At 39.0% G+C, this 19,064-nt stretch overlaps 5 protein-coding genes and 1 non-coding gene across 7 annotated transcripts in view; 5 read left to right on the top strand and 1 right to left on the bottom strand.

The window, feature by feature from the left end:
- Positions 1-2,036: 2,036 nt before the first annotated feature.
- On the top strand, positions 2,037-2,109 carry TRNAK-UUU. Its single transcript has one exon. It is a non-coding gene; the product is annotated as a tRNA-Lys (tRNA).
- Positions 2,110-2,220: 111 nt separating this feature from the next.
- LOC125188026 (putative pentatricopeptide repeat-containing protein At3g25060, mitochondrial) overlaps positions 2,221-19,064 on the top strand; it is a 17,039-nt gene continuing 195 nt past the window's right edge. Inside the window, exon 1 of the mRNA XM_048084759.1 lies at positions 2,221-4,380. Within this exon, the coding sequence (XP_047940716.1) occupies positions 2,264-4,294 (2,031 nt within the window). The 5' untranslated portion in view covers positions 2,221-2,263 and the 3' untranslated portion in view covers positions 4,295-4,380. The remainder of the gene's footprint in view (positions 4,381-19,064) is intronic.
- Positions 5,509-8,386, bottom strand: LOC125188031 (B-cell receptor-associated protein 31-like). Its single transcript, XM_048084764.1, has 2 exons — positions 7,573-8,386; positions 5,509-6,087 (listed from the first exon to the last, which is right to left on the bottom strand). Exons 1-2 carry the CDS (start codon positions 7,850-7,852, stop codon positions 5,717-5,719), a joined length of 651 nt encoding a protein of 216 aa, XP_047940721.1. The 5' UTR covers positions 7,853-8,386; the 3' UTR covers positions 5,509-5,716.
- LOC125188030 (RPM1-interacting protein 4-like) lies at positions 9,875-11,193 on the top strand. 2 transcript variants are annotated; one of them, XM_048084763.1, is made up of 3 exons: positions 9,875-9,951; positions 10,153-10,680; positions 10,888-11,193. In XM_048084763.1, the coding sequence occupies exons 1-3, from the start codon at positions 9,946-9,948 to the stop codon at positions 11,080-11,082; spliced, it is 729 nt and encodes a 242-aa protein (XP_047940720.1). In that variant the 5' UTR covers positions 9,875-9,945; the 3' UTR covers positions 11,083-11,193. The 2 variants fall into 2 exon arrangements, with proteins under 2 accessions (XP_047940720.1, XP_047940719.1); XM_048084762.1 differs by having other exon boundaries at positions 10,879-11,193.
- LOC125188028 (RPM1-interacting protein 4-like) lies at positions 13,666-15,443 on the top strand. The gene is made up of 4 exons (XM_048084761.1): positions 13,666-13,837; positions 14,208-14,747; positions 14,921-15,112; positions 15,203-15,443. The coding sequence occupies exons 1-4, from the start codon at positions 13,832-13,834 to the stop codon at positions 15,224-15,226; spliced, it is 762 nt and encodes a 253-aa protein (XP_047940718.1). The 5' UTR covers positions 13,666-13,831; the 3' UTR covers positions 15,227-15,443.
- LOC125188027 (cell division control protein 45 homolog) lies at positions 15,583-18,630 on the top strand. Its single transcript, XM_048084760.1, has 2 exons — positions 15,583-16,246; positions 16,439-18,630. Exons 1-2 carry the CDS (start codon positions 16,180-16,182, stop codon positions 18,259-18,261), a joined length of 1,890 nt encoding a protein of 629 aa, XP_047940717.1. The 5' UTR covers positions 15,583-16,179; the 3' UTR covers positions 18,262-18,630.

Raw genomic sequence — 19,064 nt, 5'->3', positions numbered from 1 at the left:
ATTAATTAAACGATATGTTTATCTATTTTGTTTCAATTTTCAATTGCTATTATTTTCTTTCTCTTGATCACTTTGATTATACTTTACTATTTGCGACAATCTGCTTTTTAATAATTTAGAATATTGGATTGGATAGAAAGTAACATATAAGATTACTATTGACCCGAATAGCCCGTGGGTTAGCTCGAAACCTGAAGATTTAGGGTTAGGGCCGAAAATTTTTAACCCGAAAAATTCACAGCCCGAATAACCCTCACCCAAATAGCCTGACAACCCGAGTGGATTGGCCCGAACCTGAGTGGGTTAGCCCAATTGACATCCATATTTGTTTGATTGCTTCGAATTTCGATTGTTGATTGCTTTGAATTTCAGGATCAGTAAGGCAAATGAGTGAGAGTTATGAAGAAGAGCTGCTTGCTCTCAACCACCAGCTCGAGCTCTTGCAAGCTCGAAAAGTAAATTCAATTACGTAATTCAATTCGATTTAACTTTTGTTGCTATATATTTTTATTTCAATTTAACTTTTTTTGCGATATTTTGTCATTCTAATCCATTGTTTGGTGGCTTAGATAGATATTTATCTTCAATGAATAATATTTTGTGTTGGTTTTCATTTAGAAGCATATGGAGGAGGGTGGTTTACGCTTCACCAGTGCTTTGGTCTACCTTCGATGGTACTATGCACTATCTTAGATTCGACGAGTTGGGTCTGAAGGATCGTAGCGATGGAGATCTTGTAATATCCGGATTTAAAAGAAATCAGGAAACCATTCCGATTTGTATTGGATTTTTCTGTGTGGGTGAAGCTTTGTACATGGTTGGGGGCCAGAGTTGTACTAAATTTAATGATATTCTAAAACCAATAAAATGTTTGTGGTCTGCACTGCCACCACCTGATGGTTCGTTAAGTGAGTCTTGGACTCTTTGCCCCGCTACTATGAAGTTAGAGCGGGACATCCCCATGCTAGCCCCGTTACATGATGGCAGGATATTCATCTGTGGGGGCACAAGTGAACGAGAAGGCTGGGCAGACATCTACGACCCGGAGAAAGGGGAATTTAATAGTAAGAACTTTACTGTGTCTGTGGGGTGTGTCCCCATCCAATCTCTTGCTTTCAGTAGACCGACCAAGTTGTTATGGTATACTATCACTACTGGATGTACGGTGAAGGATTATACCAACGTTGTAAACCATCTCTCCTCTCGTACAACATTGTTGAAGACAAATGGGATGAATTTGAGGACAACATCCCTCCACCATTATATGACATGGGAAACAGGAACCTCGTCTATGTGGGGGGAAACATTCTATTCATTATCGACTATGCATGTATTTGGTTTGTCTACGATCTATCCTCCAGAAAGGAGGTGGGGGAAGTGTGCGTGAAGGCGAGGCCTAGGGGTGAGCGTGTGCCAGTGAAAAGAGCTGTCTATGCCGGCAACAAGGATATTAGAAGTAGTAGATGGGTCATCTACATATTCATGCGGGCGGGTGATGATAACTACTGTGATCAAGAATATGCCAAGGTCGAAGTCGTCCAAGGAAAGGGCGGGGATTACACTGCTAAAGTCCAAATGAAGGGTGTCCTGAAACTCGGTCCCTATGATGACATTTATATGTAAGCCTCATGTTGATTTGAATTGATTTTGGAATTTCTTGATCCTTTTTTTATTTTGACATGCTCATTTTTGTATGCAGCTATGCAGAGAAGGACAGGAAAGGGAAAGAGAAGACAAGTGAATGAAAGATTATATATTGAAATCTCATTAATTGCATTCCATTTTCCCTTTTTGTAGGATTATATATTGAAATCTCATATATTTTTTTTGGCACATTGTAGCAATACAAGTTGTTATTTTAGATTGACAAGTTATTGTAGCAATACAAGTTGTTATTTTAGATTGACAAGTTATTGTTACGTACTTATGCTCCCTTTGAATATGAATCTATTAAGATATTTAAAAATGACATGTAAACAAATTTAATATTTTTAAAATTAAAGTATGTAATAAAACAAAAAAGTGAACACTAACAAGCCGTCTTAGCTCAGCTGGTAGAGCGCGTGGCTTTTAACCACGTGGTCGTGGGTTCGATTCCCACAGACGGCGATCATTCATTTATTATTATTATAATTATTTTTTTATTATTAATATGTCGAAATTTAAATTTAAGAATTTATTTTTGTTTAGTTCTATCACATGATTCACATCTTTTATTTATGGTGAGTGTCCGAATTTGAAACATATTTTCTCCAAGCATCAAATGCTCTTACAAAAATGGTCTCTAAAATCTCTTCTGTTGAGCTGCCGAAGCAATGCATCCATCTCCAAACTCCACGCATTGATGATCACATCAGGTTTATCCATCAACCCTCCGCAACTAATAGCAGCCTACGCTCGAACCGGCGCCATTCACATTGCCCACAAACTGTTCGACAATTTGCCAACCCGAGCCGTGGATTCTTGGAACGCCCTCATCATCGCCCATTCCCGCCTCAACACTCCATCTCAAGTCATCTCCCTCTACAGAGAGATGATCTCGTCGAGAATCCGGCCGGACAGCTCGACTTTCACGGTGGCCATCAAGGCCTGCACCACCTCACTGGACTTGGAATCGGGCCGAGAAATTTGGAGAGACGCCGTGGAATGCGGATACGGGGGCGATGTCTTCGTGGCCTCGTCCGTGCTGAATCTGTTTGTCAAGTGCGGGGAGATGGACGAGGCGATGAGGGTGTTTGATGGGATGGGGAGACGGGACGTTGTGTCGTGGAGCACGGTGATCGCGGGCTTGGCGAGGAGCGGTCGGGCGGGGGAGGCGCTGGAGGTGTATCGGAGGATGCGGGAGGACGGGTTGGAAGGGGACGGAGTGGTGATGCTCGGGTTGATACAGGCGTGTGCTAGCGTTGGGGATTTGAGAATTGCTACTTCTGTTCATGGATATTTGGTTTGTAGATTGTTTTGTGTTGATGATGTTGTTGTTGAGACTAGTCTTGTAGATATGTATGCCAAGATTGGGAGATTGGATTTAGCTTTGATCATTTTTAGGAGGATGAGATTAAGAAATGTGGTTTCTTGGAGTGCTTTGATCTCTGGTTATGCAAGAAATGGGAATCCTGGTGATGCTCTGATGCTTCTTGTTGAGATGCAGAGTCACGGGTTCGAGCCCGACTCGGCCTCGCTCGTGGGCGCGCTTCTCGCGTGCTCCGACCTCGGTTTCTCGAGGCCGGGGTTGGAGATCCACGGATTCGTCGTCCGGAGAGGGCTCCAGACGGATCGCGCCGTGGAAACCGCGCTCGTCGACACGTACGCGAAGTGCGGCTCGTTGCCCCGCGCCCGGGCGCTCTTTGAGAAGGCGCGTGCTCGCGACGGGATCCTCTACAACGCTATGATCGCGGGCTACGGGATCCACGGGCGAGGGGAGGAGGCGCTCTCGGTCTTCCGCCGGATGGTTGTGGCGCGGACGAGGCCGGATCATGCGACATTCGCGTCGCTTCTCTCAGCCCTGAGCCACTCCGGGATGGTCGACGAGGGGCGGTACTGGTTCGACGCCATGATCAGGGACTACAAGGTGGAGCCAATGGAGAAGCATTATGTTAGCTTGGTTGATCTTCTGGCTCGAGGCGGGAGAGTCGAGGAAGCTCGGGGTTTGGTTGAGGACACGGGATGCGAACCCGGGATCGCGGTCTGGGTTGCTCTTCTGTCTGGCTGTCTCAACCATAACAAGATTTTGGTGGGAGAATTTGCAGCCAAGAAAGTTCTAGAACTGAAACCAAATTGCCCTGGGATTTACACCCTTGTTTCAAACTTCTTTGCTGCAGCAAAGAATTGGGAAGAAGTATCTACGGTGAGGCGAGCGATGAGAGCTGCCGGGATGAAGAAGGTTCCGGGATACAGCGTGGCGGAAGTTTCTGGAAAGCTCCATGCTTTTCGGGTTGAGGACAAGAGCCACCCTGAGTATGAGCAGATTTTGGGGATTCTTGAGGAGATGGAGCCTAAGATGAGGGCTTTGGGGTATGTTCCGAAGACGGAGGCAGTGCTGCACCGCGTCGAGGATGAGGAGGTGAAGGTGAAGATGCTGCGTAACCACAGCGAGAGGCTGGCTATTGCGTTCGGGATTCTGAAGACTAGGCCGGGGACGAGGCTGTTGATCACGAAGAACCTGAGAGTCTGCGGGGATTGCCATGAGGCGATCAAGTTCATGTCGATTGTAGCGGAGAGAGAAATCGTTGTGAGGGATGCGAAGAGATTTCATCATTTCAAGAACAGTAGCTGTTCTTGTAGTGACTACTGGTAGCGATGATTCGAGGAAGATGAAGACGACAGAAGTAAATAGCTCATCACTTCAAGAATGCTCGTCTCATTTTACTTTTACTATACATGGTAAAGAGACGTCACATTCCATTAACTCATTATTTTCACATTTCGTCATAAAATTAATATAAAGGTGGGACCCACATTGGACAAACTTTTTTCAGCAACTTTCCTTCACTTCACATTTCTTAAAACTCGGGTTGCGAACAACCACGGGGTCGGCCAACATGTGGGACGAAGATCGTGTGCCCTATAAGAGGCACTGCCCGCACGAGAAGGACTCTCAAGCAACGAGGAGGTCCGGAAGGGGTGCGGAGCGCACCAGTGGCCGCGCTGGCCGCTTTGCTTAATTTTGTACGCTTAACGCCCTCCGTCAGCCGTAAGTGGGCAGACATTGCAGGACGACGCCCGGAGGATAGTCCGCTGTAGTCAGCTTCTCCTTGGAGGGGAAGTATAAGGAGTTCACCTTCCTGGAGTGCTTCTTGTTGCCGAAGGACTCGGAGAAGTTCCGGGCGGTTGCGACGCTGGTGGACGCTGAAGCGCGACTTAACTATAGCGGCGACTCCAGCGGCAGCAGCGGCGGATCCCACGACCTCCCCCCGGGATGCTGAGGAGTTTCCATCCCCTCCTTCATTTACCGGTCGCCCCCTGCCCGATTGGACAGCGGGCGCAGCGGGCTGCGAGGGGCGGATCCCCCCCTAAGAGGTTTCTTTACGAGATGCTCGAGAGCATGCGTGCTGATTTAGAGATCGCGAGGTCACGGCTGGGGGGTTCCGACGTGGGCTCGGATACCACCATTGGCGGCGGCAGGCGGCGGAGACGGCGGCGGCGACTTGAGGAGGGCGACGGCGACGGCGATGAGGAGTAGAGAAAGTGGCGGGGCTCGGGTGTTGAAGCCCTTTTTTTAAAAAAAAAATCATGTACTTCTTTTTTTAAATCTTTGTACTTTTTTTTTAATGGAATGGATTATTTTTCCCGTATATGTGTCGTAAATTTAATTCCGTATATCGCAATTTTAATTCCGTAAATGTAGTATATTTTGAATTGTTTTTATTGCGGCTGGCCTATGGGCGGCTTAAATCTGACGTGGCAGGTGGTTTGTTTAGTGTTGCTGACGTGGCAGAGGAGAGAATGGCTGGCCTATGGCTGACCTATTAACCATTGCGGATGCTCTTAAGGTTAGATAAATGTCAAAACTCAAATAAACTGGATTATAACTTAGATCAAAATCAAAAGTCTAACAACAGCATTCACAGCTGAAATCTCTGAAACTGACAGAATAATAGGTGAACACATTTGGTGCCCTGCTAACGTCCTCTCCTCCGATCATCCCATGCCACCGCGAATCAACGATCATTTCGTTGCTGAATCAAATTTCAACATTCGAATCTCACCAGCAATCGCCTCATCTTCTGTAGCCGAGAGCCTGGTTCTGGAGATTTTGGTTGTCTTCCAAAAGTCTGTCGTATTCCAGCAGTAGATCCGCTGCTTGTTTCTGGAGTGCAGCAACGTGACCTTCTGCTGTTTCGACTTTCTTGTCCTTTTCAGCCGACTCCAGCTTGAGCTTATTCAAATCCTCAGTCAAACTCGAAACCTCCTTTTTCAGCTTCTTGACTTCAGCAGAAGCTTTTTCTTCCTTCGCCTTCAGCTGAAGCTTCTCTTTCTCAAGATTCTCGACTTCTTGCTTTGAAGCACCGGTGTTGCTCCTTACTTTGATTAGTTTTTGTATGTAATGATGCATTCGATCGATCAAGAATCCGAGGAACAGAGAAAAGCCTGTGAGATCATACACAGTCATTACAATCTCAGATGAAAATGACACAATTCAATCTCATCATTCATGTCAGTAAAAACGGAACAGAGGTGATTGCAAATGCAATACCGGTTGGATAAGAATGCTAACACTAAATCACACACAAACGAATAGAGGCGACTGCAAATACAACTTTTGTATACAATGATGCATATCAGTCAAGAACCCGAGAAACGGAGAAAATAATTCAGATGAAAAATGACACAATTCAATCTCATCATTCCTCCCTTCCCCTCTCTCCTTCATATATCAGTAAAAACGAAACAGGGACGACTGCAAATGCAATGCCGGTTGGATAAGACTGTCGTTGATTTAGGGAAAATGAGAACAAGGATAAAACTGAATCACCCACCAAAAAACTGGAAATCATGTGATTAAGCCCTAAACCCTCACAAGAAGATAAACAAAAACGTAAAAATCTAATCTTTCACAACAAAATCAACACTAAATCACACACACAAACTGGAAATCATGTGATTATACCCTAAACCCTTGCATGAAGATAAAAAAATTGTGAAAATCGAATCTTTCACCGGAAAATCATAAATATCATTACTTAAGCAACATACTAACAAAAACATAAGCATCAACAATAACTTTTAATGTACGATCCATTTATATTCTTTCTAAAACATAAGCATCAGCGACAGCAAATGCAATGCCGGGTTGCATAAGATCATCGTTGTGGGGAAAATGAGAACAGGAATAACACTAAATCACACACAAACGAACTGGAAATCATGTGAATAAGCCATAAACCCTCACAAGAAGATAGAAAAAAAATGTAAAAATGTAATCTTTCACCACAAAATTTCACATCCTCCCATTATTTGACTGCTCCAGCCCTTTCTCATCACATCATTCTTAAGCAACAAACTAACAAAAACATAAGCATCAACAAGAACTCTTTATGTAGCATCCACTTATATTCTTTTCTAGACAACCACAGCAAACACAAATCCTATCATTTTACTGCATCATACAACTAACATAGACATCAGCCAAACAAAAGGATACATGAATCAAGAGCCAAAATCCGTGAAGCAACCAATAATGCCAGTTGGATAAGATCATCGTTGATTTAGGGAAAATTAGAACAAGGATAACATTGAATCACACACAAACAAACTGAAATTAAGGTGATTAAGCCCTCACAAGAAGATAATGTGAAAAAATCAAATCTTTCACCAAACAATTTCGCTTCCTCCCATTCTTTGCCTCTTCCAACTCATTCTCATCACATCAATACTAACAAACAAAACATAAGCATCAACAAGAAAGCATGATCCATGAAGCAATTTCAGCAAACATAAACCCCATCATTTTACTACATCATACAACTAACATAGACATGAACCAACCAATACAAAATTGAAAAGGACACATGAATCAAGAGCTAAAACAAGAAAACATGATCCATGAATCACCCAACAATGCAAGAACCATACCCATGAGAGTTGCCTCAAGCAAGTTTGTCCTCCAAATAACTTGATCCATTGGCGTCATAGTGCCATGTTTGGTGCCCTTGTTCTGAATCTTGAGAATGCTATACAAATCAGACAGCAAAATGGCAAAGATAGTTCCAGCAATGGTTAGAACTGTAGCCCTCCTCATCTTCACTTGATCCAAACCCTTTATCACAAGCTCCCTCAACGGACCAATCTTCACCATTAAAAGGAATGCAACCAAACCCTCCGCGCACACAACCAGAAAGAACAAAGGAATCATCTTTGCAACAACACAATCTCAACTGTCCTACAAAACTAAACCAAGTTTCAATTTTTTTTACTGGGGCTCAGTTTTCATGGGAATTAAGGAAACCCCACACCTTTTTCAGGTTAATTTTCTCAAGAAATGTGCAAGCTAAAAAAAGGGCGGAGAGCAAATCGTTTTTCTTGATTAATGAAAAAAATCAAATCTTTGAAGCAGTTGCTATAAGAGAGGAGAATCTTGAAATCCTATTTATCCTCTCCTTTCAAGAAAGTAAAACCCCAATTCTCTTTCAGTAGAATGAATGCAAAGGGTTTGTTAAAAGGCCACAGATCTGTGAAAAAAAAATAGCTGCAGAGCTAAACAGTGCACAATTTGAAAACTCCTCTCCCCTCTTGGTTATTTTTCCATTATCTAGATTAAAGGTTTGTTCTTTTTGGGATTAGTGGGATGGCATTGCTTTACAGGGCGGAAAAAGACGATCAAATAAAGCAGAGTGAATTGAGATGAGGTGTGTGCTTAAATCAGTCAAAAACATTTATGATGGTGAGATGAGTATTTTTTGAGAGCATGAATCATGATTTTGAATAGAAGTGAAGTGGAAGCATTCAATTCTTCAAATTTAGGAGTCAATCCTAAATTTTACAGTGTTCTATTTTAGGATTCAGTCTCAAGTAATTGACTCATGTCGTCAAATAATTTAATTTAGTTTTATTCGAATCTTTAGAATTTGTATCAATTCTATCACAACCTTATTTAAAATTACTCCTATTTATTTAATTTACTTGTATCAATTTTATTATTGAATTTCACTCCAACGATTGAACTATATATAACATATAAGATGATGTTATTTAAGAACACTTGTCTAAATATTGATTGTTAATATCAATACATTTTGGAAAGATGATAAAACTGATAAACGAATTTTTTTTTTTTTAGATTGCGATAAGATTGATAAAATCAATGACTATAATAATTCAATTATTAACCAAATAATAAAGATGTCATTTTTTAGGGAATATAATGTAAGGATGTATAGGTTAAATTGGTTTTGAAATAGGCTATATGCTAAAATGTGGTATGAATTTAATGCTCATAATTTTTGGTAAAGAGAACGCCAACCATACCATAATGTCATATTCATCTAACAATTATTAAGTGGTAGTATTTAATATTTATACATGTAGAATTCTGACCTGTAAATTTTCTGTATAAAAATATGAATGACAGATCTTATGGCCCAATAGAATTGGTCTATATTATTTAAATGGGCCTCACCTTAGTGTCAGGCACGGTAATACTATTTGTTATTCTTTCAATATCATTTGACTATGTCATTAATTTTTTTCGCTCTTGCCAAAAACAATAGATACATGTTGCTATATTCAATCTATAAAATTTAAAAGAAGGTACAAAAATAATTAAATATTCCTCACAAAATCACCAACATTAAGTTGTTGATCAACATTGTTATGGTTAGTGATTTTGAATTTAAGATTGACTATCGATATAAATTAGAGACGTAATTATGCTGATTTTTTTTTGGAAAAGTGACTAAATTTGGAGCAAAGGAAAACGTCATTTAGTTGAAGACATAATTGTCTATTACCTTATTTTTTTGAGACACTTTCATCAGTGTCCTTTAATTGTAGTTGTAAGACAAAAATGATTATACTTTTTACAAATGTAGGTAATGTGTTTAGTAACATACGTTAACATTCTTAATTAAATAAGAAAATGTCTTCAACCAATTTCTAAGTGTTAAATGACTCGAATAATTAATTAAATAAAAAAAATATCCCTTGCCATTTTTTAGGTTTCTACGGGACAATGACAAGAATAAAAGATATAGCATTCGACAAATATTTTAATGAATTTCATGAGTAGAATGATTGAGGGTATAAAAATTAAGGCAAGTGAGGACTTGGTCAATATGGTTAGTGCTAGAGAATAGTCAACGGTTCTTCTTATTAAGATATCAATTCATTGCGTGCTATTTAGTGTATTGGTTTAATACAAAGACTCAATTTTTATTGAATTCTTGAAACCTAACTTTGATTTTCTCCTCTGCAGCTTCTGGGCTGTGATTCTTTTGAATCTGAAGAAAAATGGCAGTGAGTTTCAATTTCACTCTCTCATACTTGTTGTTTTCGTTCTTTTTCTAGTTCTGTTTATGGAAATATCAAGATTTCATGTGTGTGCATTTATCGCGTGTATCGAAATAGTAATAAATGCATAACATGAAATCTTGATAATATTTCATGTTACGTGTATTAAATGACATAATACTGATTATTCATAATTATTGTTTGTAGAAGCAAAGGGCGAATGTGCCAAAATTTGGCAACTGGGAAAACGAACAAAACGATGTTTCTTACACAGTTTACTTCGACGGTGCAAGAAAAAATAAGGGAGGAAAGATGATAAACCCAAACGATCCCGAAGAGAATCCGGAGATGTTTGTTCATCTAGAACCTTCGTCTCTTGTTGCCACCACTCCTCCTTCTCCTCCCCCAAAATCGAGAGCTAGGCTAGAGAAGCCATTTGGGAGGCGGACTATTAGACCTGCCCCCGAGCAAAGAGATGGTGATGTTAGGAAATTCAATACTTCTTCGGGTAAGAATGAATCAAATTATGTTGGTCATGGTAGCGGCCAAAGGTATAGTAGCTCTACACGACCTAGTACTGCAAGCTCGGAGTCTAGCTTTGAGCATTCGCCTCTCCACCCTCGAGCTATGAGGCGAGGCAGCGAATCTCCGACTTGGGAAGGTTCTAGAAGCCCAGATAGTGGCCATGGCACACCTTCTAGGTCACATTTGAAGCCAACTCGTTCGGATGAAGTTGTAAGACTTCATTTCCCTTACATATTTCATTAATTTTCAATCTAGTACTATATTTTTTTTCGTATGCCAGTCTATCAATTTTGCACGTTAACTTAAGTAGATAAAAATAAGATGGTCTGGCCAACCATATATTTAGATCTCTAGATTAATAAATTATCTAAGTGTATGATCTCATATATCGCATGTATTGGAACGAAGGCGATAAAGAACAAAGACAAAGGAAAAGCTCAGGGTGCGTTGCCTCAAGTGACCGAAGCAGGAATTCAGGACGCGAACAAAGGCATGATGTATGATGTGTTGTTTAAGGCCTATACCAAAGACACAAGTACTATGAATCCGCAACAGCTAGAAGTACACTGGAAGATGATTGGAAAACTCCAGAAAGAATTGGATATTATCTAGGAGTTTAATTACGTATTCTTGATATTTTAATATTATGTAACTTTGTCATTTTTAAGATTTTGATCATGTCAATGCAACAAAAACAATTGTTTATAATAATGTCGTTGTTTGCATTATAAGAATGTAATTTGTCTGTAAATACACAAAATTTAGTGATTTTCTTGAATTTAATCCAAATTTTTTAGATGTTTTATTAAAACTTAATATGATTGCATCTAATCTTAACATCAGTGTTAACAAATCGTGATTCTGCTACAATAAATATTGTAAAATACCGTATCAACAACAATTTGATCGACAAAAATCATAAATATCTGAATGCATGATCTCTGTTAAAATTTATGCTTCATTCTAGATATTACACTTTGTCTAAACCATATAATTAAAAAAAGTCGTTCTATAGAAAAAATTTCAATCAGTCCAATTTACAAAAGAGCTAAATTTGATGTATTAAAAAAAATTGATCGAAATTATACAATTTGAGAAAAATTAGAAATTTCGTGCAGTTGGATTAAAAAAATAGTTTATGATCAAAATCAGAAAATATTACTATTCATTCGACCTCGAATATAGTCAAAATAGAATGTTTCAATTCACTCCTCTCAGTAAAACGCCAAATTAAACTACAAAGATGCATATGCATTATAGAAAGTTAAAATATATTTATCAAGTTGATTAATATATGTATAGGCCTTTGACATGGGCTAGTCCTAAAATTCCATGAAATTTATACTTATAAATTTTAATAAGATGACCCACTCCCATCTCATCTTTATCTAACAATATTTAAATAGTTTTTCTACATATATAATTCTGACTAGGGGTGGGTAGGTAAGGTATACTTTACCGAAATCATCATACCGTATACCTTACCGTAAATACGGTATGCGAAAAAGTCATACCTTTACCTTATCAAAGTTTTCGGTATACCTTATTTTCGGTATGACGAATTTCCATACCGATACCATACCTCATTTTCGGTATACCGTACTGAAGTTCGGTATACCTTACTTTTGCGGTATACCTAACTTTCAACATCAATTAAAATAGAAAATTAGAGTATTTAGAATATTATTTATATTTTATAATTTTAAAAATAAATTAAATATAATTTATTCATAATTATATTTATATTTCACAATAGATTTTATAATTTAAAAATATATAAAATATATTTTATATATAATTATGTTTATATTTTTGTGGTATATACCTTAGTTTACGGTATATACCTTAATTTACGGTATATACCGAATATCGGTATGCAGCGGTATAGCGCGGTATTTGAAAATTCATACCGTTACCTTATCGGAATCTTTCGGTAAGGTATTATACCGTACCGAAAGTCACGGTATACTGAAAATTCGATATTTTTGGTATTTTTTCGGTATGATAAGACCGGTATTTCGGTATTTCGGTATTTTTCCCCAGTCCTAATTCTGACTTGTATTTTTATGCATGTGCTATCTTATAGCCCAATAGAATTGGTCTATGACTCTATATATACGAGTATTATTTAAATAGGCTAGACCTTAGTGGCAAGCATGGCATTTTTTGTTTATTCCTTCAATAGCTAATTTCAATATCATTTGACCATATCATTAAATTTAATTCTCTAGGCAATAAACTATAGAGACATGTTGCTATATTCAAAATACACTATTTGAAAGAAGGTACATGAAATTATTAAAAATTTACATTTTGTCTGATGGACTCAAATATTCTCACAAGTTGGTGTTTGCTGGCACAAGTTGAGAGTTTAATGGTAAGCACAAACATGAATCATTCTTTTATTTTGCTAAATATGGATTAGAAATAAGATTACACATATATAATTAGAAATTGGGTGTCCACCCTAGCCGCCAATATTAATTTTAGATTTATTATATATGTATCGATTTTTATTATAATACATTAAATGGAAAAAAAAAATAGGATATGGTGCAACTGCATGTGTGACTGAAGTTGGTGATGAGCTATTGAAATATGCACACTTGAAAATGAATTTTGGACATCATCTTGTAAATCAGAAACAAACTTATTATATTACCCCATAAAAGTGTTGACAATTACCTAAAATTTTCATACACGATTACACATGTCATTTTGATCGATCGGCTAAAACTAATCTAATTTTATGTTTACCATATGATAATTAGAGATCACGTGCATTTCAATTTCATAATAAAAGTGTGACCACTATTACACTAGCTTAATTTCATTCACATTCTTTCGGTATTTTCTAGATTTCGAATCGTCAGAAAGTAAGACGTGTAATTGCGAAGATATTTTCTAGATTTCGAATCGTCAGAAAATAAGACGTGTAATTGCGGACGAAAGGAGCCTAATTTAACAAGTAAATCCTAATGGTACAAGAATAAAAGGTGTAGCAATCGTGGGTGAAATTGATGAATTTGACAAGTAGATTAATTGATAAATAGGGGAAAAGAAATATTCAAGACGAGTAAAGACTTGGTGAATGCCTAGAGAATAGTCAACCATTACCTGTGGCACTTAGTCAACGGTTGATCAACCTCTTACCATTTCTTCTTTTTCATCTTATTTAGACATCAATTCATTTCTTCTCCATCTCTATCTCTCTCTCTCTCATCGAACTTGGTGGGAGCTTTCAACACAACGTGCTATTTCGTGTTTTGGGTTCATAAAAAGATTCAATTTTTCTTGAATTCTTGAATCCTATCTTTGATTTTCTCCTCTCCTGATTTCTGGGTTTTGAAGCTCAAGAAAAATGGCAGTGAGTTTGAATCTCTCTCTCTCTCAAAAGTTTCTATTTATGGAAATATCAAGTTTTTTTTTCTTTACTATGCTAAATTTGTTTGTCTTTTTTTCACCTAAACTTGGATTTCACTTTGATATTTATATAAATTTTTCGCTTTTGTGGCCGGTTAGGATTTAGGAATGAGTTTTGGGGAATTTTTGGCTGTATCTATTTTGATTATGTTGAAATTTGGATTTTTATTGAATCAATTGATCAATCACAAACCATGATAAAAATAGGTTAATGCATTATTCAAGCAAATAGGGATTCGAACTTATGACATCAGCATAATCATATGAAATGACGTCATATATCTAAAGCGATTATTCACATTTATTGGTTGCAGAAGCAAAGGTCAAATGTCCCAAAATTTGGCAACTGGGAAAACGAACAAAACGACGTTCCTTACACCGTTTACTTCAACAATGCAAGGAAAAACAAGGGAGGAAAGATGATAAACCCGAACGATCCACAAGAGAATCCAGAGATGTTCGCTCATCTCGAACCTTCGCCTCTTGCTCCGGCCACTCCTCCCCCTCCTTATGCAAAATCGGGAGCCAGGCAGGAGGAGCCGACTGGGAGGCGGGCTGTTAGGCCCGCCCCTGAGCATAGAGACGGTGATTTTGGGCAATTTAATAAAAATGAGCCAAATTATGGTAGTGGCCGTGGTAGCGGCCAAAGATCTGGCCGCTCTGCACGGCCTAGTACTACAAGCTCAGAGTTAAGCTTTGAACGTTCGCCTCTCCATCCTCAACCTCGCCCTCAAGCCATCAATGCCATGGGGCGAGGCACCGGATCCCCGGCTTGGGAAGGTTCTAGAGGCCATGATAGTAGCCACGGCACGCCTTCTAGGTCGCGCCTAAGGCCAACTCGCTCGGATGAAGCGGTAAGACTTTCATTTTGGTCCATCCACTTTGCATGTCAACTTAAATAGATAAAAAATAATATAGGCCGACCCACCGTATATATAGATCGGTGGATTGAATTTTATTTGATTCTATAATCTTACCACATGTATTGTCTGTCCCTCAAAGTAAACGCCTCGTTTGATTGGTGCAGAATGAAAAAGGAGCAGCGGTACCAAAATTTGGGGCATGGGACGAGAACGACCCTCAGTCGGCTGAAAACTTCACGCACATATTCAACAAAGTGAGGGAGGATCGAAACAATGAGGGCGGGAATGGGAACGGCCCGACTGCTACGAACCATCATGCATCATACGCACGGGTGCAACGCTCCAGCGAGCCTAAGGTTAGAGCAACTCATCCATCTATCTATTTATCTATCGCCTTTTCCTTTGATATGATCCTTGTCTCATCTCATTGCTCTTCATACATGTAGAAATGTTGCTTTCCTTGGTGGTAGAAAATCAACGGTCGATTCTCCTTCGTTTTGCTTCCTCTTTCTCTATGCAAAGACTGCCTCACTTTTGTTTATCTATTTTGGTAATAAATGTGATGAGATGTTCATAATTTGGTGCTTCATCATCAATGTAATATTCCGAGTCATTTTTAGTCATTTCATCATACACCGTTTCCCACTTTGTACCATGTTTTGGAATGTAGAATAGTTGTTTGTGTTAGATGATTTTTTCTACTTTGATCTTACAACTTTCTTTATTTTGTGGCCTTTGTACAAACCAACCTTTAACTATTTCATGTATTCACATACATAAAAATGTAAAGTAAAAAAAAAGAGATTGTATTGTCACTCATTCACGCAATATAAGACTATGTATAGTCCAGCTCTAACATCATACCAAAACATGCTCAATGCTCGAATCAAATGTGTCGTTAAAAGGAACCTGACATAAATGATCTTGTTCAGATGCGAAGAAATAAAAAAAAAAACTTGCATGGGAATAAACATTCATATTTGAGTTATACAAACCGAAAATGTGAAGTTAAAATTATAAATTTAAATAAAGTTAGACCATAAATTGTAGAATTATGATTGGCCCAATTCAACAAAAGTTGGAATTTTAGAGCCCCATTATTTGAGCATCTGAGCCCAAATTCAATTAGACAAAATCAGGCTTCAAATCCGAAATTTCAGCGCCAGTTTATGGAGGCAAATCGAAATTTCAAAACGTTTCCGAATTTCCAATCTTCAATTCGAACGTAACAGCAACCACACTTCAAATCAATTCAAAGTTTCAATCCACTTTCTCCTTCCCTCTCTCTTTGATTTTTCAATGACCAAAATCAGCCACCATAGCTGAATCTGAGAAATTAAGGTAAATTCCCAAAACCCAAATTCAGTTCCCGCCGAGTTTTTCGGCGCCACCTGAATTCAGCTCAGTCTGTGCTCGCACTGAGATGATCGATTGCGCTTTGTGCATTTTAATCGATTGGGAGCTGGCCGCAAAGACTTGTCTTTTTTCTGGTGAGATTTGAATTGCAGCTTTTAATCATGGGGTTATCGAATGTGCTATTGCTTAGCAAAATCATGGGTAGAATCCAATTGTTGAAAGCCCCTCTTTTGTTGCTTGATTGAGGGTTTCAAATAATTTGATATTTTGTGTTAGTCAATTAAGGAGAATTTCCCCTTTGCTTACTTCTACTTGATTGGATCTAGGTTTTAATTTGGGGGTAGTATTGAGTTCGATTTCTGAATTGGGGATGAGGGAGCTAAGCATTGAGTCATTTTATGCACGGCTAAGACAGTCAGCTATAGCCTCAGCTTCATCCGCCCCTCTTCTAATCTTCCCCTCAACCTCGGATGCTGATTCACTATGTGCGTTGAAAATCATAGGGCATGTTCTTGAATCTGATTCAATTAGGTATGCCTGTTACCCGGTTTCGAGTTTCAGGGAAATTCACAAGTATGCGGGGCCAAACCTTAGCTCATCTGCGAATGAGCCCATAACCATCTTGTTGATTAATTGGGGTTGCCATAGGGATCTTAGGAGGGACCTGCAGATCGGCCCCTTAGCTCGTGTTTTCGTTGTTGACAGTCATAGGCCGATTCATTTGCATAATCTGAGTGACCAGAATGACTGTGTGGTGGTGCTTTACACGAAGGATGATGAGAACCAGGCCGATCTGGTTTATGATTTCGATGTGTCCACTGTTGCGAATGCGAGTGAGTTGAACAGTGACGGTGAGGTTGAGGAGGATTCGGAGAGTGAGGATGAAAATGATAGTGATGTTGAGGAGGGTGGGGAAGTAGGTAGAAAGAGGAGGAGAGATTCTGAAAATGAGGGGAATCCTGATAAGTTGTTTAAGAAGTTGAAGAGAGACTATTACTATATGGGAACGTACCATGGGAAGCCGTCGGGATGCTTGATGTATGAGCTGTCACATTCTCTAAGGAAGAACAAGAATGAGTTACTCTGGCTGGCTTGTGTGGCTTTAACTGACCAGTTCGTACACGAGAGGTTAACTGAAGAGAGATACCAGGCTGGGGTTATGGAACTCGAGCAGCATATTAACAGCTCAGGGAACTTGGATGCTATTACATCCGTCACACTCAAGGATGGCACAAAGGTTACTGTGCCCGATTCTTCCAGAATCGCTTATGAGGACGAGCCTAAGTTGATGTTATTGCAAGAGTGGAACTTGTTTGACTCAATGCTGTGCTCATCGTACGTGGCAACCAAAATGAAGACTTGGAGTGATCCCGGGTTGAAAAATATGCAGCTTCTTTTGGCTCGGATGGGGTTTGCAAGAGAAGAATGCAAACAGAAATATCAATACATGAGTGTAGAGATCAAACACAGAATGAAAGATATGTTTCAAAAGTTCCTACCCGAGATTGGGCTCAGGGATTTCTACTATAGAGGTTTCCTGCTGTTGCACGGGTATAGCTCGAAAGTCTCTGCTGCAGATGTGGTGTATGGGGTTACTGCTCTTCTAGAGTCGTTCGTGGAGGCAGATGGATCTTCTGGCTCGAAACAGTTTGGTGTGGCGTATGATGCTTTGTCCCTCAACAACGTCGAGAAGCTGGAGCTGGGAATGAGGCAGGCTATCAAGGTGCAACGGGCTGTTCTGAGACAAGGAAGCACAGCCATAACGAAGAAGGGGTCGATAAGGAGTGGGAGTAAGTTCAGATGGGTAAAACTCGAAGACACTGCTGATGCAAAGCTCTTATGTCACCCTCAGGCTCTAACTAAATTCGGGTTCTTCCTGATGGATGCTCTACGCGAGAAGGGAGCAAGGATGAAGCCCCTGATATGCGTTTGCTACACAGAGGAACAGAGGAAAGTCCTGATTGTTGGCATATGTGGGAAGCCACGCCTTGGCGCACGAAATGGAAACGCGTTCGGGATTGCCTTCAGAAGCGCAGCTGATGAGACCGGAGCTGAGTATTTCCACGAGCTCTTTGAGTCATCGTGGATAGTCTTGGAGGCGGCCGCAGTGAATTCGTTCATGATCAGGTTAACTGAGAAACTGTTGTGATTTGTGATCATCATTTCTTATTTGTATCTCTTTCACTTAACTGTGATTCTGTTATTCATAGATGTCTTCTTCTTTTTTGCATTCTAATAGACTAATGCTTGGTTAACTTGCATGTAACATTATCACCATTCAATTACTAGATGGAATACTTCCAAGATTATAGTTTCTTCTTTGAAAACAACTCCAACATTGGATTATAGCAGATGGGATGGGAAATGTGTACAAATAGCCGTTCGATTCGAAAGATTATATCTCATGGTTGAATATGTCCTCGTTTGTTTAGACATCTTTATAAATTGGAAGTGTAAATTGTGCAGTTGCTATTAATATTATACTGATGTGTAAGAATCTGCAGCAAAAATTCATACATACATTCCATATTTGACTACTGAGGCATTGAACTAGTAATATATAGATGTAACAATGGTGCATAAATTAATTAAGTTGTCCATTGTATTAATCCTACTACTCCTTATTTATGATGTAACAGAAGTGACCATGTACTAATGAATATTGTTTACATCATAATATGACTATAATCTCATTGCTTTCAATGTAAAAACTAAGTCCTTTTTTAACAACAAAGATTTTGAATAATAGGGCACATTAGCAGATTTTATTTTGTATTACTAGTACTATTATTTTATCAATAAGGTTAATACATGGAAAACCAATTATTATACGGAAACAATATGATTAATAACTTTCAAATTTTGTAGTTACCTAATAAAGGAAAAGAAGATCTCAATTTTCAACAAGAATAAGAAAATGAGCGGGCTAGACTAAATCAACAAATTTATTGT

Source organism: Salvia hispanica, chromosome 5 (assembly GCF_023119035.1).
Source record: "Salvia hispanica cultivar TCC Black 2014 chromosome 5, UniMelb_Shisp_WGS_1.0, whole genome shotgun sequence".
NCBI classification, from domain to species: domain Eukaryota; kingdom Viridiplantae; phylum Streptophyta; class Magnoliopsida; order Lamiales; family Lamiaceae; genus Salvia; species Salvia hispanica.
This window is presented reverse-complemented; position numbering and strand designations above follow the sequence as displayed.

Bases quoted from the DNA above. Each gene is read 5' to 3' on its own strand.
- LOC125188031 (XM_048084764.1), bottom strand. From the start codon at position 7,852: ATGATTCCTTTGTTCTTTCTGGTTGTGTGCGCGGAGGGTTTGGTTGCA. The intron at 6,088-7,572 runs GTATGGTTCTTG...ATGATCTCACAG, and splicing joins GCTTGAGGCAACTCTCATGG to GCTTTTCTCTGTTCCTCGGA.
- LOC125188030 (XM_048084762.1), top strand. The intron at 10,681-10,878 runs GTAAGACTTCAT...ATTGGAACGAAG, and splicing joins CAACTCGTTCGGATGAAGTT to GCGATAAAGAACAAAGACAA.
- LOC125188028 (XM_048084761.1), top strand. The intron at 14,748-14,920 runs GTAAGACTTTCA...TGATTGGTGCAG, and splicing joins CAACTCGCTCGGATGAAGCG to AATGAAAAAGGAGCAGCGGT. The intron at 15,113-15,202 runs GTTAGAGCAACT...TCATACATGTAG, and splicing joins AACGCTCCAGCGAGCCTAAG to AAATGTTGCTTTCCTTGGTG.
- LOC125188027 (XM_048084760.1), top strand. From the start codon at position 16,180: ATGATCGATTGCGCTTTGTGCATTTTAATCGATTGGGAGCTGGCCGCA. The intron at 16,247-16,438 runs GTGAGATTTGAA...GATTGGATCTAG, and splicing joins AAAGACTTGTCTTTTTTCTG to GTTTTAATTTGGGGGTAGTA.